The sequence below is a fragment of the Aquarana catesbeiana genome, linkage group LG02, assembly GCF_042186555.1.
Source record: "Aquarana catesbeiana isolate 2022-GZ linkage group LG02, ASM4218655v1, whole genome shotgun sequence".
NCBI classification, from domain to species: domain Eukaryota; kingdom Metazoa; phylum Chordata; class Amphibia; order Anura; family Ranidae; genus Aquarana; species Aquarana catesbeiana.
Genome location: NC_133325.1, coordinates 330,422,496 through 330,443,527, shown reverse-complemented (window position 1 = coordinate 330,443,527; position 21,032 = coordinate 330,422,496). Strand labels below are relative to the sequence as shown.

Here is a 21,032-nt window from a genome sequence, read left to right as displayed (position 1 = left end):
GGGCCTTCATAGGTGGCACTGATAGGTAGCACTGATGGGAACTTATAGGTGGCACTGATGGGCACTGATGGACAGCACTGATAGATGGCACTGATAGGCAGCACTGATCAGGAGGCATTGACAGGCATCACTGATGAGCACAGAGTTCCATACATAATAGGCACTGATTGGCACTGATTGGCATTCCTGGTGGGCTCTAGTGGGCATACCTGGTGGTCTGCAGTGGGCATCCTCGATGGGTTTGCACTGATAATCAATGTTCTGATTATCAGTGCAGACCCCCCCCCCCCCTTGTTAGGAGAGCAGCCAATCGGCTCTCCTCTACTCGTAACTGTCAGCACGAATAGAGGAAATTCTGATAAATGTCACTTCCTGGTTACCATGTGATCAGCTGTGATCGGACACAGCTGATCACATGGTAAAAAGCCTACGCCATAGGCTTTTTACCTAGATTGGAGATGTGGTGTGTCAGACCAATCGCTGCATTGCGCCCGCCAGCGGGGGGGCGTGTGCTACTGGCTTATCCTGCTGGACATCATATGATGTCCAGTCAGGATAATACAATCACTTTCCAGCATTTTGTTATATGGTGGGTGGGAAGTGATTCATATCTAGTATAAAAAAGAGGGGCTCAAGCGCTGACCTGGTTAAAAATTACTACTACGGAAAACAAATGGTTAATATGAGATAGCCAAATAATATAGCTGCAACTAAAATATGTGATAAGATCAATATATAATAAAATAGTCAGTTGCGCTCATATTATCCTCATATTCCCTATTTTTATAAATAGCAGATATGTTTTAGAGCACGTGCACATTATAGTATGTTTTATCAGTAATGCATTTTTTGTGAGCACATCACGTTTATAATGGTGGGATAAGCTTGATTTAAACTCCACTTTAGAATTTATAAGAATTTTTAGATTTAGAATTTTTGGAGGTATTTTTAGAAGCATTTTTTACCTCTTTTTACCTTTCACCAATCTTAATGGGAATATGAGGATAATATGAGCGCAACTGACTATTTTATTATAAAGTGATTCATATCTACTGTCCTGTTTAGATTTTTGCTTCCTCTTCCTTTTCCTTTTTTCTGATATTTAGCAGATACTATACGTGATGTTTGGTCATGGATTGCACCTGATGTCAGCAAGTTAAAGTATTGGTAATGGTTGCCCAAACACGCCTGATGCACCTCAGAGGGGGCGGGGTCACCCGTTTACGTCACTTAATAAAGGACTTGACACTTTTTTGTGAAAATGGTAGGAGTACAATGTACCCGTTACCAATTCACATAGGGGGGAGGCCAGGATCTGGGGGTCCCCTTGTTAAAGGGTGCTTCCAGATTCTGATAAGCCCCCCACTGGCATACCCCCACAACCACAGGGCAAGGGTTGTGGGGATGAGGCCCTTGTCCCCGTCAACATGGGGACAAGGTGCTTTGGGGGGCTACTCCAAAGCACCCTCCCAATGTTGAGGGCAGGTGGCCTGGGGTGGTTCAGGAATGGGGGCGCTTTCTCATCCCCCCTCTTTTCCTGCAGCCTGCAGGTTGCGTGCTCAAATAAGAGTCTGATATGGATTTCGGGGGGGCCCCTACACCATTTTTTTTTTATTTGGTTCAGGATGGGGGAACCCATGCCATTTTTTTCAATGAGTTTAATCTATATTGCCAAGACCTGACAATTCATCAGTTTTAAATTACTTTTTTCCTTTAGAAGTGTAATTTTACTGTGGTACTGTTCTAAATAAGGGAAAACTGCGCCACTTTACAGGCATACTTTAGACACCCCCCCAGGCACAATATTTAAAAGGAATATTTTGTTTTTATTGTTTCACTTTAAGCATTAATAAAATCACTGCTCCCAAAGAAACTGACGTTTTTAAAACTTTTTTTGCATTGATACATGTCCCTTGGGGTAGGACCCGGGTCCCCAAACACTTTTTATGACAATAACTTGCATATAAGCCTTTAAAATGAGCACATTTGATTTTTCATGTTCATGTCTGATAGACTTTAATTCGTTGGTTCGTTCAAATTTTTTGCCTTTTCAGATGTCCTGGTGCGAACCAAACCAGGGGGTGTTCGGCTTATCCTTACTGATGACCTTCTCATCAAATGTATCATCCTGCGCAAAGATAATATGATTAATTTTGCAGGACAGTTTTTGCAAAAGCTGGTATTTTTTGCACCAAATAAACTTTGTTGCATTACTGTAAAACTGATTATGGCATATATTCCTGGAACTGTAACGCTTTACATAATGATGTATGATGCATAAATATTATATACTACCTATATAAAACTTTAGGTACCTGCTATTCGTGAGAAGTTGAGGAATTAGAAAAACTTTTCTTTCTGCAAAATGTGATACATCATTGGTTTAATTTGTACAAGGCTCGGAGCTATGTTTTCATACCTTGGCAAAAACTGTTTTTCATTTTTGTTCTTCTGTGCATTGTGCCAGTGCAGATGGGTAGTTATTGCAAAGTCAGTATGAACTGTAGCAGATTTATTCTGTAAATATGGCAAAATAAGTAATGGAAACAATATCATTATCAACTATAAATAATCTATCTATCTATCTATCTATCTATCTATCTATCTATCTATCTATCTATCTATCTATCTATCTATCTATCTATCTATCTATCTATCGCTCATCCTTTTCCAATCATACAAATATACATGCACACCATAAAGCAAGTTTAATTTAGAAAAATTGGCTTATTCACCCATATATATCTATAGCAAGATTTCATCTTTCTATTACCGCTTTGTTTTATACACATTTTATGCCAAAGTTGGCAAACTAAAGTTAAAAAAGTATTCAATACCAAGACATGGAAGAAAGTGAGTGACTGTTCTTTTTTTGTTTTATAACATAAATAATTTGTGCTTCTGCTGTATTATCTTCTAGCTAGGTGACCTTGAGCTAGTTACTTCACCTCCCTAAAAGAGACCTTTTAAAAGTATGCATTGCTCATAGCAATTCAAAGTTCACAGAAAAGAATGAATACGGCATGTGCATTTAAAAGTCAGACTAGCCAATTTCAAGTTTGTCTCTATTGAGTAACATAAAAATATTCTTTTTGTTTTCATATTTTTATTGAAAGATGTTTTTTTGATATATTGCCATCTAAATACCTGCTTCTAAAAAGGCATTGTGAATTTTTGTAGCCTCTCTTTGTTCTCCTGAGCCCAGGAGGAAATAAATTGTCATCTAACAATGAGCTATGACCGTTTGGTATACTGTACACTTCAGTCCCAAGTGACTGGTATACTAAAACAACAAGGTAGAGCTGTTTGAAGATTCATGTGTAAATCATTTGAAATAAATGTCTTTGCTTTTTTCCAGATAAAGTTATAGTGTTATATAATCTGTACTTGTAGACAGAATCGTGAATTGGCTTATTTGGTACCTGTTCACATGTAAAGGAAATGCAAATACACCTCTAAATGAGAGCAAGAACTGACTGCTGAATGAATGAGATTTCAAGTGGTCATGGCCTAAACATGCATGCTAACTGTACAACGTATATCCATAAACAGAAGAAGACATGCCATTGAACAACATCCTAGTTGTCACCTATAAAATAAACTACCACTGCTCTTGTATTTGCTGCATAAAGTTGCTCATAAATCTCAATGGTAATGCTTTTTTAAGCCTGGGTTCACACATGTGCGGTGCAAATTGAAGCTCAGGTTTCACTTGGAAGATAAAAATCTTCTGTTCAAAGGCTCATCTGCGTTTTAGCTCAGGATCAGTGAGCAGGGAGAGGGGGAGGGAGGGGGGAGGGGAGGTGTAGTGAGGAGAAAGAGAAAAAGCATGTTCAGAATGCAAGGCATCTGCGAAGCAAATGCATTCCCATAGAAGATAAGGGGCTCGTAATTCGCACCGCAATGCCCAGAAAACGCACACATTTTTTGTGCAATGCACAGTGCGAATGCAACGCACATATGTGAACCAGATGCATTCATATGAATGTATTTTAAAATGTCCTGCGAATTAGATGCAGTGTAAGCCGCATCTACTTCGCATAGGTGGGCAAGGGGCTAAAATCTTTTTATGAACAGTAATGCGATTTTAAAGCTTTAGAAAATGTGTCTGTCTGTAGAGAGCTGATAATGCTGCTGACTCAATAGAGCAGTAATGTCATCCCTCCAGTGTCCATAGCTTTAAGGTGACAGCTCACCTCTCCTGATCTTGATCAGGTCTGCCTTCCACTACTGCTTATATTACCTGAGTGTACAAGATTATGTGCTGTGTAGACATGTCACAAACAAAAATTTTGATCTGGGTTATTTATTCCTCCCTTGAGGTTGATTGGTCAGGCAGTATAAGTAATTGTCTTGGAATTGCCCAGAGACATGCGTTTGTTTCCTGAAACTGTAATTGGTATGATTTGGTAACAATCTAGGGCTGTTGTTTGTTGATGGCTGCATATTCTTTCACAGTCCAGATGCATTTCAGTACCTTCTTCTCACCTGCAATGGGTAAAACCAACATGAAAAAAATACAGACTACAGAATCTGTGGATCCCCCGGACACCACAATAGACATAGGGGCTTTCTTTCACAGGTCTGAGGATAGTTCAACCTCCTGTCACTTACCCCATAAGGAATAATAATTACTTAATGAGCAACCCAGAGGGTTTCTTTTTCCCCTTCTCACTGTCCCTCCACCTTCCCTTCTCTGTTGCCTCCTTGACCTGGATTCACCCCATTCTTATCCCACACCTTTTTCTGCAGCATGCTATAGTCCTTCTCCCTTTCTTCCATGTATTTTGCCCCTCCCTCACTTGGGATCTCAGCCTGAGGTCATCACTTTGCACAGGCCTTCTTGATCCCCTTTTTTTGTTTGCTATGACACGCATTAAATTAGGATTTTTTTTTTCTCTTTCAAAATGTTTATTGAGTAACAGGAAATACAGAAAAACACAATGCCACATTGACCAAGAGTGTTTAGTCAGCTGAACAGATATTCTGTCATGTAGTTGCTATAACATCAATGATCAGATAATACAGTGGAGGAGCTTCCTGTGTTCTAAACAACGAGTAAGGAATAGTAGTAAGACAGTAAACCGTCTTTCTCTCCCGACACCCCCATTGGGTATATACTGTGTCGTGAGAAATACAGCGATTAGTATAACCTGTATTACTACCTGTCCCAAGAGCATGGGAAAACAAATAGTTTCCTGAATAATAGAAGGCTCCTATGGTGAGTATCTAGTCTAATATTACGACAAAGGAGTCCAACATGGAAGTCTCTGTGTATGCTTGGCAGTAGTCAGCTGACTCTTTGTGTTTTTGGTAAAGGTTCCGAACAGCGGAAATTAAATATATAAGCTCTTTATAACTTCAAACTTACAATGAAAACAAGAAAATTAGAAAGGGAAAGGAAAGACAGGAGAGAGAGAGGAAGAGAAGGTGCCAGATTCCTGGGTAACCTTCCTGTTTATACAGTATCGGTGCTGGGGGTGAGAGAGATCCCTACGTATTGGGCCCATGGTTCCCATATTGCTTCAAATCTTTTGGTTGTGTCTAGGATTGAACTGACCATTTTTTTTTTGGGCCATGATCCACTAGATCTTTCTCTTGGCTGCCAGGAAAGATACCTTGGGTCACTTCCAAGCCTTAGCTATAGTGATCTTGGCTCCTAGTAGCATAAAGAAGATCAATTTTTGCATGTGTTTGGGTTTTTTTGGTATGGGGCTATTCAGAAGAGCTATATGGGGGACTATGGGGCTTATTGGCCCAAAACTTTCCTGATGAGGTTGAATATTGTATTCCAAAATACCCAAATTTTCCGGCATTCCCACCATGTGTGTGACATGGACCCTAGTGTGTGACAGTCCCTGAAGCATAAAGGGGAGGATGAGGGGAAAATGGTAGCAAGTCTGGTAGGGACCAGATACCATCTGGTGAGAACCTTTAGGTTGGCTTCTATTAACAAGATGTTCAGCATACCTTTGAAGGCTCTAGAAACTGCTTTATGCCAATCCTCCAGGTCCCAGGATTCTTGTAGGTCTCTTTCCCATGCTTCCATGTATGGAAATTTGGAGGTGGGTTTGGACAGGGACAAGTAGATTATCGATATGCCACCTTTTTGATCTGTCGCCTGTTCACACCAATGTTCAAATTCTGTGAAGTTTGGGGGAATGGGTTTGTTTTTCCAAATGAAAGACAGATAGTGAGATATTTGGTGATACCAACATTTTTCTGAGTCTGGGAGATCCAATTTGTTTACTCAGTGTTTCAATGATGACGGGCCTACAACGGAGAAGTAATTGCCAATACGGTACATCCCCTTGTCTAGCAACCATTGGAAGGATTTAATGTCCATGCCTGGGTTGAACTGTGGGTTATGGAAAATGTGAGCTAGAGGTCGAATTTCAGAGGTCAGGGAAGGCAGATGTCGTAAAATCATCCCATACAGACAGAGAGTGGGATAAAGTGGGGGGACATTTCTGGGGGTCTAGATTTCCGGGGACACCATAGCAGAAAGTCTAGTGTATACTTGGGACTGCCTTCCTCTCTATCTGAATCCAATCAGTTTTCTCTAGCCTAGAATAGACCATGGATAGTTGGGCTAACCTTGCTTCCTGGTAACACCATAACAGGTTGAGGAGTCCCAGCCCCCCCTGTGATTTGGGGCTAAATAGAATGCATTTAGGAAATCTATACCTAGTTTTCACCCCTATTAAATTTTATTACTTTGCCCTGGAATGATTTGAGGTGATCTCTTCTGACAGCTACAGGGAGAGACCTAAATAGGTAAAGTAGTCTAGGTAACAGAGTCATCTTGATGGAGTGGATTCTACCTAACCATGACAATTGGAACTGAGACCAAGTTGTGAGGTGAGTTTCAAGCTTGTGGTACATGGGAGGGTAATTTACCCGGTATAGTCGTTCGATCTTGGAGGAGAGGTTTATCCCTAGGTAGCGGATTGTCGAGTCACTCCATTGGAATTTAAAGGATGGTTTCAGTAGTGCTACTAAAGGGGGCTGGAGGGAAACATTTAAGGCTTGTGATTTGGACAGGTTTACATGAAGGCCCGAGACACTTGCAAAGGAGTCTAACAGCTTACAAATGTCTGGTAGAGGAGTAATTGGGGAGGTGACAAAGAGGAGTATATCATCTGCAAATAGTGTGCATTTATGAACTGTCTGTCCGCATTGGACCACCCTGATGTCTGAATTAGAACGAATGGCTATTGCTTAGGTTTCAATAGCTAAGGCGAAGATCGGGGTGATAGTGGACAGCCTTGATGAGTTCCTCTAATGATTTTGATGGGATCCGAATAGTATCCTTGAAGCCTGACCCTGGCTTCTGGGTTAGAATAGAGAGATTCCAAGACCCCTAAGAAGTTCTCCCCAAAGTCCCAGCATTTTAGGACAGCAAAAAGATAAGGCCAGGATAATGAATCAAAGGCCTTCTGTAGGTCAAGCGATAGAAGCAAACCTTCTTGGTGAGGACCTCTGTCCCATCCTGATTGCAGGATGGAAATTATATGAATAGCTCTCCTCACTTGGTCTGGGCCCTGTCTGCCAGGAATTAATCCTACCTGATCTTTGTGTATGTAGCAACTGATAAAGGAGCCTACACTTTGCTAAAATTTTGGTCAAGATCTTCAAGTCATTGTTAATTAACGATATGGGCCTATAATTCCCCACTAACTCCGTGTCTTTGTACGGTTTAGAGATCACGGAGATGAATGCCGAATTAAGATGAATGTTAACCGAGTCCCCCTTCCTCTTTGAGTTAAAGAATTTGGCTAGACGTGGGGTCAGAATTTCTGTGAATGTTTTAAAGTATGGGATGGAAAATCCATCCGGACTTGGGGCAGAGCCCCCTTTTAGATTTTTGACTTCATCAGTTGAGATTGGGGCTTCCATTATGTCTTTTGTGATCATTCCTTAACGTGGGGAGAGGGAGTTTGTTTAGGAATGAATTTATGTTGGTCTCGTCAGTCATGTTCTCTGTCTGCTATAACTTTGTGTAGAATGTCTAAAATGACAGCAATATGCGTGGGGGGTTCAAAGTCATGGTGCCATCCTGTAACTGAATTTTAGGCATCGTGAATGAGCATGCTTTGGGGGACAGTTTAGAGGCTAGCATCCAAACTATGGTGTTTTAATGCTGGTAGAATCTGGCCCCACTCCATGTAATGTTTTACTCGGCTTTAACTGTGAGCGCTAGGTTTATGCAATGCGAGTCGCATCTATTTGGGCTATAGAGACCTTTGGGGGGTATTTTTTGTGGAGTTTGAGCAAAAGGGAGAAGTCCTTCTCCGGTTTCTCTACATCCGAGGTTCTTTCTTTTTTTATCTGAGTTGCTATTTGTATCAGCTTCCCCCGGATCGTAGCTTTGTGTGCAGCCCATAGAGTCTCAGACGAGATTCCCTTTACGTCATTGAGGAGGAAGTATTTCTTCAATGCTTTTTTGAGTTCTAGAACTCTAATGGGGTCACTAAGTATAGACTTGTTAAGTTTCCAATGGGAGAGGGGTGGCCTGGCGGAGTGTCTGTGTAAAATGAGAAGGACCATGGAGTGATCGGATAGCACTGAGTCCTTGATGTATGATTTACAAACTGAGGGGATATGTACCAAGGAAATTAAGATATGGTCAATTCGGCATAAGATTGGTGTGGGCTCGAGAAGCGTGTGTAGTCCCTTTTAGAGGGGTTGATTTCCCTCCAAATATCAGCAAGGCCATGTTGGAAGATTAGCCTAGCTCTTTTGGAGCTTCCTTTAGTGGGGCGAGTGTGTTGCGCAGATAGAGGCTTAGATTTTTCTAGGCCCTATTCGAAGGCTATAGTGGAGTCTCCACCAAGAATCACTGTACCTCCCATCAATGGAGCTAGAGTCTGAAGCATTGTCTAAAAGAATTTTGTCTGTCCCTTGTTGGGTGCATAATATGATATGATAGAGAAAACTTGGTCATCTAGTACTCCCTTCACAAGGATGAATCTGCCTTCCGGGTCTCTACAAGTTTTTGAGAATAGGATGCTACTCCCCTTGTCTTGTCCTCAGCGTTCGCAAGAAAAACTGGGGGAAATGGGCATGGAGGAAAGAGGGGGTGTACCATCTTGGGAAATGCATCTCCTGCAACAAAACAACATCACATTTTTGGGAATGACAGGCCTGGAGAACTTTCCGTTTCTTATTAGGGTAGTTTAGGCCTTGCATGTTATGAGATACTAAGCGGAGGGGTGGGGAGAGCGTTGTTTCAGGTGTCATGGGGGTAAAAGGGTAGGTGGATATTGATACTACCATCACTTACCAAGCCAAGATGAGTGAGAAAAGGATCATGAGTCAGTTGGGTGTAAGACCGGGGACCTGGAGAGACTGTGTAGGGCAGAGACATCCGTGCTCTGGCAAGAATAGAAAAGAGGTTAAAGTAAGAGAAGAAAAGGAGAAGACAGTTGAGCACAAATTGGCCTAATATAGGCCTGGAATGAGAGGAGGGGGAAAGTCTCCTCCTCTCATTGCACAAAAAGAAGTAAACATAGCCCTCTATTTGTGCTAATGTCCTACCGTTTGGGTATGGGAAGACCATAGCCGAAGGATAGGTCGAGGCACACGACTACTGCCCCAATCACAACCATCCCTGAAACAAAAAGGAACGTTACCAGTAACTAGTAGATGGATCATAACCAGTGGGGGGGAGAAGCTTATGAGCCAATAGGCTGTAAATGGGGAAGGGAGGGGATGGGTGGGAATGGAAAGGGTAGGGAGGGAGAGGGTAGGGAGGGAAAGGATGGGGGGCAGAAATGGGGAGGAATAGGGGAGGGTAATTGGTAGGGTTGCAGTGCAAGCAGGGGGTTATTAAGGGAACATGGTACATATCATTTGGCAATCAAAGGAACTCAAGACCCCTGCACAGGGACCTAAAAACGTTCAAAAACGGAAGCATGGAGTGGGCTTACAGACTCCCTTATTCCACAAAGAAAGAAACAGGGGGGGAATCCTTCCCGACGTCCCTTGTGCTGTATGGAAATGTCCCTGAGGGACAACAAAAAACAAATGGGAAGGGGAGCGTTAAGGTGATGCTTGATTAAGCAAGGTCTTGGCTGTCCCCCTAGCAGTGGAAGGAAAAAAATAGATATATAAAATGAGTTAAATTCGGATTTCTTAATGTGCAGGGATATAAAGTTCCACAGAAATATTCCCCGGTGTTCTCTGACATGCATTGACTTAAAGTAATTGTCAACTTTCGATTTTTGTAAAAAAAAAATAACAAACATGTCTATAACTACCTGCACTGTGCAAATGGTTTTGCACAGAGCAGCCCCTTCTTCTGGGGTGCCCCGAATGGCGCTCCTGCCTTCTCCTCTTCCTCCTTTTCATCAGGTGCCCCCACTGAAAGCCACTTCCATGGGGGGCACCCGAGTCCCACTGCTGCGTCCATTGACCATTGCTCCCTACTCCCGCTCCCGTGTCACAGTTTTTGATTTGCCAAAGGCTCCTGCTGCTATCAATCTGTCCAATGAGGTGAGCGACAGTGGCTGGACTCATGCACATTGTTGGATCAGATTGGGCTGAGGTAAGAAAAAAGGGGGCTTTGGGGAGGAGCTGCAGCATGATTTTAAAGAAGGCTTGACAATCTTGGGAAGTGATTTTGATTTTGTCTTTGACTCCTCCCTTGGCACCATGATATCATATCTCCCTGAGCCAACTGAATAGGCTGAAACAACACTTGCATAACCTACAACTGATTGTTCTGTAGTTTTTTTTTGCATCCCGCCAATCATGATTACATATGTCACTTGTGAATGCAATACAGTAGACTTGATTATTTTTGACTTCTCACTGTCTGCTTAGTTTGCTCCCCTTTGCTCATATAGGGTTTCAGCTATGGTCTGATCATTTTCCTTTTTATTTCATGATCCTTCTTCCACATTAGGGATGAGCCGAACACCCCCCGGTTCAGTTCGCACCAGAACCTGCGAACGGACCGAAAATTTGCACGAACGTTAGAACCCCATTGACGTCTATGGGACTCGAACGTTCGAAATCAAAAGTGCTCATTTTAAAGGCTAATTTGCATGGTATTGTCCTAAAAAGGGTTTGAGGACCCAGGTCCTGTCCCAGGGGACATGTATCAATGCAAAAAAAACTTTTAAAAACGGCCGTTTTTTCGGGAGCAGTGATTTTAATGATGCTTAAAGTAAAAAAAAAAAGTGAAATATTCCTTTAAATATCGTACCTGGGGGGTGTCTATAGTATGCCTGTAAAGTGGCGCGTGTTTCCCGTGCTTAGAACAGTCCCTGCACAAAATGTCATTTTTAAAGGTAAAAAAGTCATTTAAAACTGCTTGCGGGTTTAATGTAATGTCGGGTCCTGGCAATATGGATGAAAATCAGTGAGACAAACGGCATGGGTACCCCCCAGTCCATTACCAGGCCCTTTGGGTCTTGTATGGATATTAAGGGGAACCCCGCACCCAAATTAAAAAAAGGAAAGGTGTGGTGCCACCAGGCCCTATATACTCTGAACAGCAGTATACAGGCGGTGCAAACAAGACGGGGACTGTAGTTTTGTTGTTAAGTAGAATCTGTTTGTAATTTTGAATGGGTACATTTTTAACGTGTTTAGCTCCAGCCAAAAAATCTTTTTTAAGCTTTTTGGAAAACATAGGGAAGGGTTATCACCCCTGTGACATTTGTTTTGCTGTCTGTGCTCCTCTTCAGAAGATTTCACCTCACTTTTTTGAAAATGTGTGTTTTTTTGTGAAACAAGGATTGGTGATAAAGCATCAGTGGAAAGGAGAAATGTTTTTCCCATATTAACTCTTACAGGAGAGAATTTCCCTAGGGGTAGATTTCATCTCACTTCCTGTTGTCTCCTTCCGTTTGCAAGTAGGAGTCATTTGTAAGTTGGATGTTTGAAAGTAGGGGCCTGCCCTATATACTCAGCAGAAATTTGGGCCTTAGGTGTTGTTGTGGCCACAACACTGTAAGCCCTCACAGGGCCCTGCTGTGAAATATTAGATCAAGAATTGTAATTACATGCCCCTGTTGAACAGGGGCAGAAAAATTGGGCCTTTGGTGGTGGTGCTGGTGCCACAACACTGTAAGTCCTCACTCGCTCTTGGTGGGTGCAGAAATGGGCCCTGCTGTGAAATATAAGATCAAGAATTGTAATTACATGCCCCTGTTGAACAAGGGCAGAAAAATTTGGCCTTTGGTGGTGGTGCTGGTGCCACAACACTGTAAGTCCTCACTCGCTCTTGGTGGGCACAGAAATGGGCCCTGCTGTGAAATATTAGATCAAGAATTGTAATTACATGCCCCTGTTGAACAGGGGCTGAAAAATTGGGCCTTTGGTGGTGGTGGTGGTGCTGGTACCACAACACTGTAAGTCCTCACTCGCTCTTGGTGGGCACAGAAACGGGCCCTGCTGTGAAATATTAGATCAAGAATTGTAATTACATGCCCCTTGTTGAACAGGGGCTGAAAAATTGGGCCTTAGGCACTGGTGCTGGTGCCACAACACTGCAACCCCTCACAGATACTCTAGTTGGAACGCAGGAACGAGCCCTGTTGCAAAGTATTGCATCAAAAATTGTAATTACATGCCCCTGTTAAACAGGGGCTGAAAAATTAGGCCTTAGGCACTGGTGCTGGTGCCACAACACTGCAACCCCTCACAGATACTCTAGTTGGAACTTTTTTCAGCCCCTGTTAAACAGGGGCTGAAAAACTGGGCCTTAGGCACTGGTGACGGCGCCCAGAACCAAAAATGTTCTTACAAGCTATCAGCGTGATCATTGAGGAGGAAGAGGATAATTACTCAGGATAGTCACTCAGCATCGGCATAGGCAGTCTTTGAAGGGATCTGAGATTTCAAAAAAGATTATTCGCTTGCATCAGCATCAGGTGCTTGGTAGCTGGTGGTGATCCAAGACTGATTCATTTTTATGAAGGTCAGTCGATCGACCGAGTCGGTGGACAGACGCACCCTGTGATCGTTTATAAAGCCTCCAGCAGCACTGAATGTGCGTTCCGAAAGAACGCTGGATACAGGACAGGCCAGTAGCTCAATTGCATACTGTGCAAGCTCTGGCCAGTGATCCATCCTCAAGACCCAGTAACCCAGAGGATTTTCGGTGGGAAAGGTATCCAAGTCAGATCTTGCCCCTAGGTATTCCTGCACCATGTAAAACAGACGCTGGCCATGGTTGCTGGAACCGATCATACCTTGGGGCTGTGGACAAAAAAATTGTCTGAACGCATCGGTCAGAAGGCCACCTTCTCCACCGCTGCTTCTTTGACTGACCGAAGCCTCAGCAACACGTTGTCCAGAAACAGGAGTTTGTAACCTCCCAGTCTCTGGGAACGCGTTGCACAAACCTTTCTGCAAGGCCTCCCGAAGATGTTTCATCCTCTGCTCCCTCTGCAACGGCAAGATAAGGTTCGCAACCTTACCCTTGTAATGTGAATTAAGGAGGGTTGCCAGCCAGTATTGGTCCTTCTCCTTGATACCAAGAATACGAGGATCCTTACGCAGGCTTTGCAGGATCGGGGAGGCCATGCAGCGTAGGTTTGCTGAGGCATTCGGTCCGGTGTCCTCTGGGTCACTAAGGATGACATGGTCTGCAGCCACCTCCTCCCAGCCACGTACAAGTCCATGTGTTTCTTGGGACTGATCCCTTAAAGACTGCTGCTGATGCTGAGTGCCAGGCTCCACCTCCATACTGACACAATGCTCCTCCTCCTCCTCCTCTTCCTGTGTGATCGGCGGGCACGCAGGAACACTGGTTGGATAAAAGGGGCCTTGAGAGCTAAGGAAGTCCTCCTCTTCCTGCCTCTGTTCTGCCTCAAGTGCCCTGTCCATTATTCCAAGCAGCGTGTGCTCCAACAGGTGGACAAGGGGGACAGTGTCACTGATGCATGCACTGTCACTGCTCACCATCCTCGTGGCCTCCTCAAATGGTGACAGGACAGTGCATGCTTCCCTGATCATGGCCCACTGGCATGGGGAAAAAAACCAAGCTCCCCTGACCCTGTCCTGGTGCCATAGTCGCACAGGTACTCATTGATGGCCCTCTGCTGCGTGTGCAGCCGCTGCAGCATGGCCAACGTTGAGTTCCACTTGGTGGGCATGTCACAGATTAGGTGGTTTTGGGCAGGTTAAATTCCTTTTGGAGGTCCGCCAGCTGAGCACTGGCATTATATGACCGGCGGAAATGCACAGAGACTTTCCTGGCCTGCCTCAGGACATCCTGTAAGCCCGGGTACCTGCCCAAGAATCGCTGCACCACCAAGTTAAGGACGTGAGCCAAACAGGGCACATGGGTCATTTGTCCCTGTCGGAGGGCAGAGAGGAGGTTGGTGCCATTGTCGCAAACCACCATTCCTGCGTGGGCATGGCGTTAACCACCTCTGAACCTGCCCCTGCAGAGCTGACAGAACCTCTGCCCCAGTCTGGCTCCTGTCCCCCAAGCACACCAGCTCAAGCACTGCATGGCATCTTTTGGCCCGCGTACATGCGTAGCCCCTTGAACGCCTACAGAGCACCGCTGGTTCCGAGGACAAAGCACAGGAAGAGGCCATGGAGGAAGAAGAAGAGGAGGGGGTGGAGGAGAGAGATGTGTCACAATCATTAGTAGTGGCATTTTGGAGGAGTGGTGGCGGAACCCCCTCCAACACTACTGCACCTTGTCCTGCATCCTTCCCAGCTGCCAGTAGAGTCACCCAATGTGCCGTGAAACTTAGGTAACGTCCCTATCCATGCCTGCTGGACCATGAGTCAGCGGTAACACGCACCTTACCGCTGACCGCCCTGTCCAGCGAGGCATGGACATTGCCTTCCACATGCCGGTAGAGAGCCGGAATGGCCTTCCGTGAGAAAAAGTGGCGTTTGGGTACCTGCCACTGAGGAACCGCACATTCCACAAACTCACGGAAGGGGGCAGAGTCTACCAACTGAAAAGGCAGCAGCTGAAGTGCTAGCAATTTTGCCAAGCTAGCATTCAACCACTGGGCATGTGGATGGCTGGGACCAAACTTCTTTCGGCGGTGCAGCAGCTGGGGCAGGGGAATTTGCCTGCTACAATCTGACGTCGGTGTACCGAAAACAGATTGCCCACAAGTACTTGGCTGTGACACACCTAATTCTACACCTTCATTCCTCTCAGTGCAGGTCTCAGAGAGGACTGAAGGTATAGTGGGGTTGGAGATCTCAGCTGATGAGGAGCAAGGAGAGGTCCTCTTTGTTCTTTGGTGTGGGTCTTTTAGATACGCTTGCCAACAAACTGCATGGCAGGTCAACATATGTCTGGTCAAGCATGTGGTACCCAAGCGGGAGATGTTTTGGCCACGCGAGATATGCTTGAGACATATGTTGCAAATAGCAGCGGTGCGATCTGATGCACTCGTCTCAAAAAAGGCCCACACCAAATAACTTTTTGAATAACACGCAGAGACTGCAGCGCCCTGCATATGTGGAGCTTTGGGGTGTGATGCAGTCAGTGTGCTGCCCTTAGGCTGGCCCCTGGAGGGCATCCTGCCTCGTTGGTGATGTGCCGCCTTCTCCTCCTCCTCCTCTCTCCTATCAGGCACCCACGTTGAGTCCAAACGCTGGGCATCCTCCTGGAGCAAAACTGTGGTCAAACAGTTCGAGGGACTCCTCAAGAGGACATGGTGGGGCTAGGGAAGGAGTCACTGATGACATTGAGCCGAGGTAAGAGGCTGCTGCTTTGCCAGACAAAGTACCCTGAGCATGGGTGAGAGAGGATGAGGAAGATGAGGACGGCTTGGTCATCCACTCGACCAAGTCTTCCGCATGTTGCGGCTCAACACGGCCAGCTGCTGAAAAAAAGGCCAGCGTGTCCCACGGCCACGTGCTGATGAGGATGCGCGGTCTCTACGACCAGCACTAGACACAGAGCCTGCTTGCCCTCTTTTATTGGCTTGTGACTGTCTGCCTCTCCTTGTTGGCCTTCCAGACATACTAATGGCCTGTAGCTGCACTATGCTGGGATATATATATATATATATATATATATATATATACACACACACATATATATATATATATATATATATATATATATATATATATATATATATATATATATACACACACACATACATATAATATATATATATATATATATATATATATGTGTGTGTGTGTGTGTGTGTGTATATATATATATATATATATATATATATATATATATATATATACTGATACTGCAGCTAGCAAAATCAACTGCCTGCCTGTAGTATGAGAACACCACCAACCTTCTACAGGTAGCTTTAGCTGAACACTGCAGAGCTCGCAAAAAACTAACTTGTAGCTTATTTAGCTGCCTGCGGTAGTGATAGGATCAGGAAAACACCACCAACCTTCTACAGGTAGCTTTAAGTGAACACTGTGCAGAGCTCGCAAAAAAATACCTTGCAGTTTATTTAGCTGCCTGTGGTAGTGATAGGATTAGGAAAACACCACCAACCTTCTACAGGTAGCTTTAGCTGAACACTGTGCAGAGCTCGCAAAAAAATAACTTGTAGGTTTAGCTGAACACTGTGAGGAGAACACACTACACTGACTTGTAGTTTTAGCTGAACACTGTGAGCAGGACGCACTACACTAACTTGTAGCTTTAGCTGAACACTGTGCAGAGGTCTCACTACACTAACTTGTAGCTTTAGGTGAACACTGTGCAGAGGTCTCATTACACTAACTTGTAGCTTTAGCTGAACACTGTGCAGAGGTCACACTACACTAACTTGTAGTTTTAGCTGAACACTTTGAGGAGGATGCACTACACTAACTTGTAGCTTTAGCTGAACACTGTGCAGATGTCTCACTGCACTAACTTGTAGTTTTAGCTGAACACTGTGAGCAGGACGCACTATACTAACTTGTAGCTTTATCTGAACAGTGTGCAGAGGTCTCACTACACTAACTTGTAGTTTTAGCTGAACACTGTGAGCAGGATGCACTACACTAACTTGTAGCTTTAGATGAACACTGTGCAGAGGTCTCACTACACTAACTTGTAGTTTTAGCTGAACACTGTGAGCAGGACGCACTACGCTAACTTGTAGCTTTAGATGAAAACTGTGCAGAGGTCTCACTACACTAACTTGTAGTTTTAGCTGAACACTGTGAGCAGGACGCACTACACTAACTTGTAGCTTTAGCTAAACACTGTGCAGAGGTCTCATTACACTAACTTGTAGTTTTAGCTGAACACTGTGAGCAGGACGCACTACACTAACTTGTAGCTTTAGCTGAACACTGTGCAGAGGTCTCACTACACTAACTTGTAGTTTTAGCTGAACACTGCGAGCAGGATGCACTACACTAACTTGTAGCTTTAGCTGAACACTGTGCAGAGGTCTCACTATACTAACTTGTAGTTTTAGCTGAACACTGTGAGCAGTACGCACTACACTAACTGTAAATAGTCTAGCTGCCTGACTGTGGTACTAATAGGATCAAAAGAACACCAGCAGTTTTCTTCAGGTAGCTGTAAATACTGTAACAAGACAAGCCTGCCTGTCAGTAGAAAGATAACAGGAACGGATCTAGCTAAACTGAATACAGTGTATATATATATATATATATATATATATATATATATATATATATATATATATATATATATATATGCAACACCTGGGATGCATATATATACACAATACACTGCAAGTGCAGCTAACTCACTGACTGTCCTGCCTAATCTAGCTAACTCAAATGAAATGACACTGTCTCTCTCTCTATCTCTCAGCACGCCGGAACACACTACACAGGGCCACCGTGCAGGCGGCCTTATATAGTGTGGGGCGTGTTCTAAACCCCCTGAGCTATAATTGGCCAAAGCCACCCTGGCTTTGGCCAATTACAGCTCTCTCTACTGACGGCGCTGTGATTGGCCAAGCATGTGGGTCATAGTGCATGCTTGGCCAACCATCAGCCAACAATGCACTGCGATGCCACAGTGAATTATGGGCCGTGAAGCGCCACACGAATTTGGCGCGAACGGCCCATATCGTTCGCAATTCGGCGAACGATCGAACAGCCGATGTTCGAGTTGAACATGGGTTCGACTCAAACACGAAGCTCATACCTATTCCACATACATCCAAACCATTCTCCTCTTGTCGGCTCATTGACCCGCTTCTGCAAGATCCACCAACTCAACTGGCTATTGGGCAAGTCATTTCAGATTTTCTGCTTCCCCTATGAAATTGGAAGTTCCTAAATACATCTTACAGGGCATATTCATTGCTCAAGCACATGAAAAAAAAGGCTGCCTCAATATCAATACTCCTGTTGGCTATACAGTCCCTAGAAACAAAGCGTCAATGGTCATACGATCTCCTTACTTTCCAAACTCTTCAAAAACTGACTTGCACAGGTTGATTTATCAACCTTAAGTTTTGTCTCTATGAGTGAGCATTGCGCTTCATGTAATGCCCTGTACACACGGTCAGATTTTCCGATGGAAAATGTCCGATCGGAGCAGGTTGTCGGAAATTCCGACCGTGTGTGGGCTCCATCAGACATTTTCCATCGGATTTGTTTGAGAGCAGGATATAAAATTTTCCAACAACAAAATCTGTTGTTGGAAATTCCGATCGTGTGTACACAAATCCGACGGACAAAGTGCCACGCATGCTCAGAATAAATAAAGAGATGAAAGCTATTGGCCACTGCCCCGTTTATAGTCCCGACGTACGTGTTTTACGTCACCGCGTTTAGAACGATCGGATTCTCCGACAACTTTGTGTGACCGTGTGTATGCAAGACAAGTTTGAGCCAACATCCGTCGGAAAAAATCCTAGGATTTTGTTGTCAGAATGTCCGATCAATGTCCGACCGTGTGTACGGGGGATAAGAGTTTGGCAACAAATGCAGTAGCCTTTGGCTTGTCAATTCGAGAGAAGAAATCTCACACATGTATTTCTAGGATATTATCCCCCACTAAGGGAATGGTACATAACTGAACTTATTGCTGTATCTTTTAATAAATATTTCTTAGATCTCTGAAAGATTTGTGGCACTACCTGCACATGCTCCAGCCTTTCAATCTCGATGACTCTGCAGGATTACATCTTCAGAACAGCTGAAAGCTACACTGGCTGCTTAGCTCAAAGTCCCATTTACTGTTAAGGAAATTTCACATATTATTCTTTAGTTGCATATGGCAAGAGCCTTGGGCCCGATGGCTTTTCACCCTTTAGCCTGTTCTGAACACTACCTTCACTGCTATTTCCTGAACCTAATTCAAAAACAATCCCAAGAGGCCCCTACTTATCCTCATTCCTAAAAACCAGAAGGATTTGATCCAGTGCTTTGGCTACAGGCCTATCTCAGGACTAAAACCATCAAAACTATTTCCTTGGTGCAACATGCTCATAAAGCTAAACTGTCTTCATGGCTACTCTCCTCCTTAAATGAACTCTCTGTAAAAAAGAAGTCAAACAAGCCTCCCTTTGCACATTGGCTATATGCATGTAAGGTGATACTCAGAAAGAAGATGTGATCCTTATCAACATATACATTTTTAAACACTGGTTAATGGACACGTTGATAGACATTTTTTGATTGATAAGGTATCCCAAATTTATCAACACCTGGATTGCATTCTCTATCCCTTACTCCACCTCCTGACTCGTCTGCTAGTGAACCTGAATAATGTAAGTTTTAACTTCAAACCTGCCCTGGCTAAATCCTCTTTCCCATTTCTTTTTCCCATACCCTACTGTTTGTCTGGTTCCCAATCTCTGTATCTGTTGAGTGCTCTTCTTTTAACCATTTTTGACCATGACGATATTAGTTCTTTATTTTTTCAACTCCCTCATGCCCTGTTCTGTATTTTTCTTGTGCATGTTCTGCCCCTGTATCATGTCTCCTGTGGACTTCCATGTATGCTTTTTTGGGAAAAGTGGTTACTTTCCACCTTGCTATATATGTATTTTGTATGTTTTTCAAAATTTTAAACAAAATGTATTATTTAAAAAAATACTTGGAGACATACTTCATATGGCTTTGGGTGCCTAAAATCTGGTAATTCTATGAAATTTGAAAGTGTTCCCTTACATAAAAAAAAAACACAACTTTTTTTTTCCTTTGTTTCTTACTAAACAAAACCTGTGTATGTTTGCACTTGGTGAAAATGCTGAATTTGTTTTCACTTTATATATAATAGGAGGGGAAAAATATAATATAAATTATGCACCATATAATACAATGTTTGCTCACCGCAGCCTCCACTCCAATGAGGGTTGTCAGAACAATAATATTATAGTTAAAAAATACAATTTGTATGGACATGGCTATTGTATGTTACACAGGCTTTGAGTTACAAATATTAGATAATCCCTAAATCCATTTGTATAAGGCATTTCTAATAACAATGTATATTGCTAATATAATGTTCATGTAGGTGAAAAATATTAGCGCTAAAAACTATTGTAATTTCATTTAACAGAGAAAATTAGAAGATTTGAATAAAGAGTGGAACACAGTAAATCATTTACTTGAAGAACTGAAGAGGAGACCTGTGGTACCAGCAACAACTGATCGTAAGTGCTTCTTTAGCAGCCTCTAAATATAACATGCTTAAACACTGAGCTTTACTAATCAGCATAGTCATCATTTCAGTTCTAAAATAGCAATGCATTATAACATTGTTTACATACTGTATAAGGAGCATGTCATAGATTACCCCTTCAGTGATCTTTGCAAGGCAGAGCAATAATGTGCAGTAGACTCTAGAAAGTTTTGTGGATTTTATAATGAAAGACATGCATAGATGGGTAATTGCAGAGTTGCAATTCTTTGGTATGGCTGAACATAGAAACATTGTTGAACATACAATAGCAGAGAAAATATCTATAGTTTATAGATATCCAGAGCATCCAATCAAAACTGTTGGCAGCTTAGAGAGAGATCTAATGAATGCTGAATTTTGGCTATTTGCTTGTTTGTGTCACTGTACATGTTTACTATTTGCAGTTTAGTGTTAAAAAAAATAGCATTTTTCTTTTCCAGTTTTCTCCTAC

The 21,032-nt window shown here is 43.3% G+C and overlaps 1 protein-coding gene across 2 annotated transcripts in view; it reads left to right on the top strand.

Annotated features, from left to right (window-relative positions):
• Nucleotides 1-21,032, top strand: part of DMD (dystrophin) — a 3,507,873-nt gene that overhangs the window by 2,237,743 nt on the left and 1,249,098 nt on the right. For both annotated transcript variants that reach the window (XM_073614841.1, XM_073614839.1), the window contains one exon: nucleotides 20,459-20,552. In XM_073614841.1, the coding sequence (XP_073470942.1) occupies nucleotides 20,459-20,552 (94 nt within the window). The remainder of the gene's footprint in view (nucleotides 1-20,458; nucleotides 20,553-21,032) is intronic.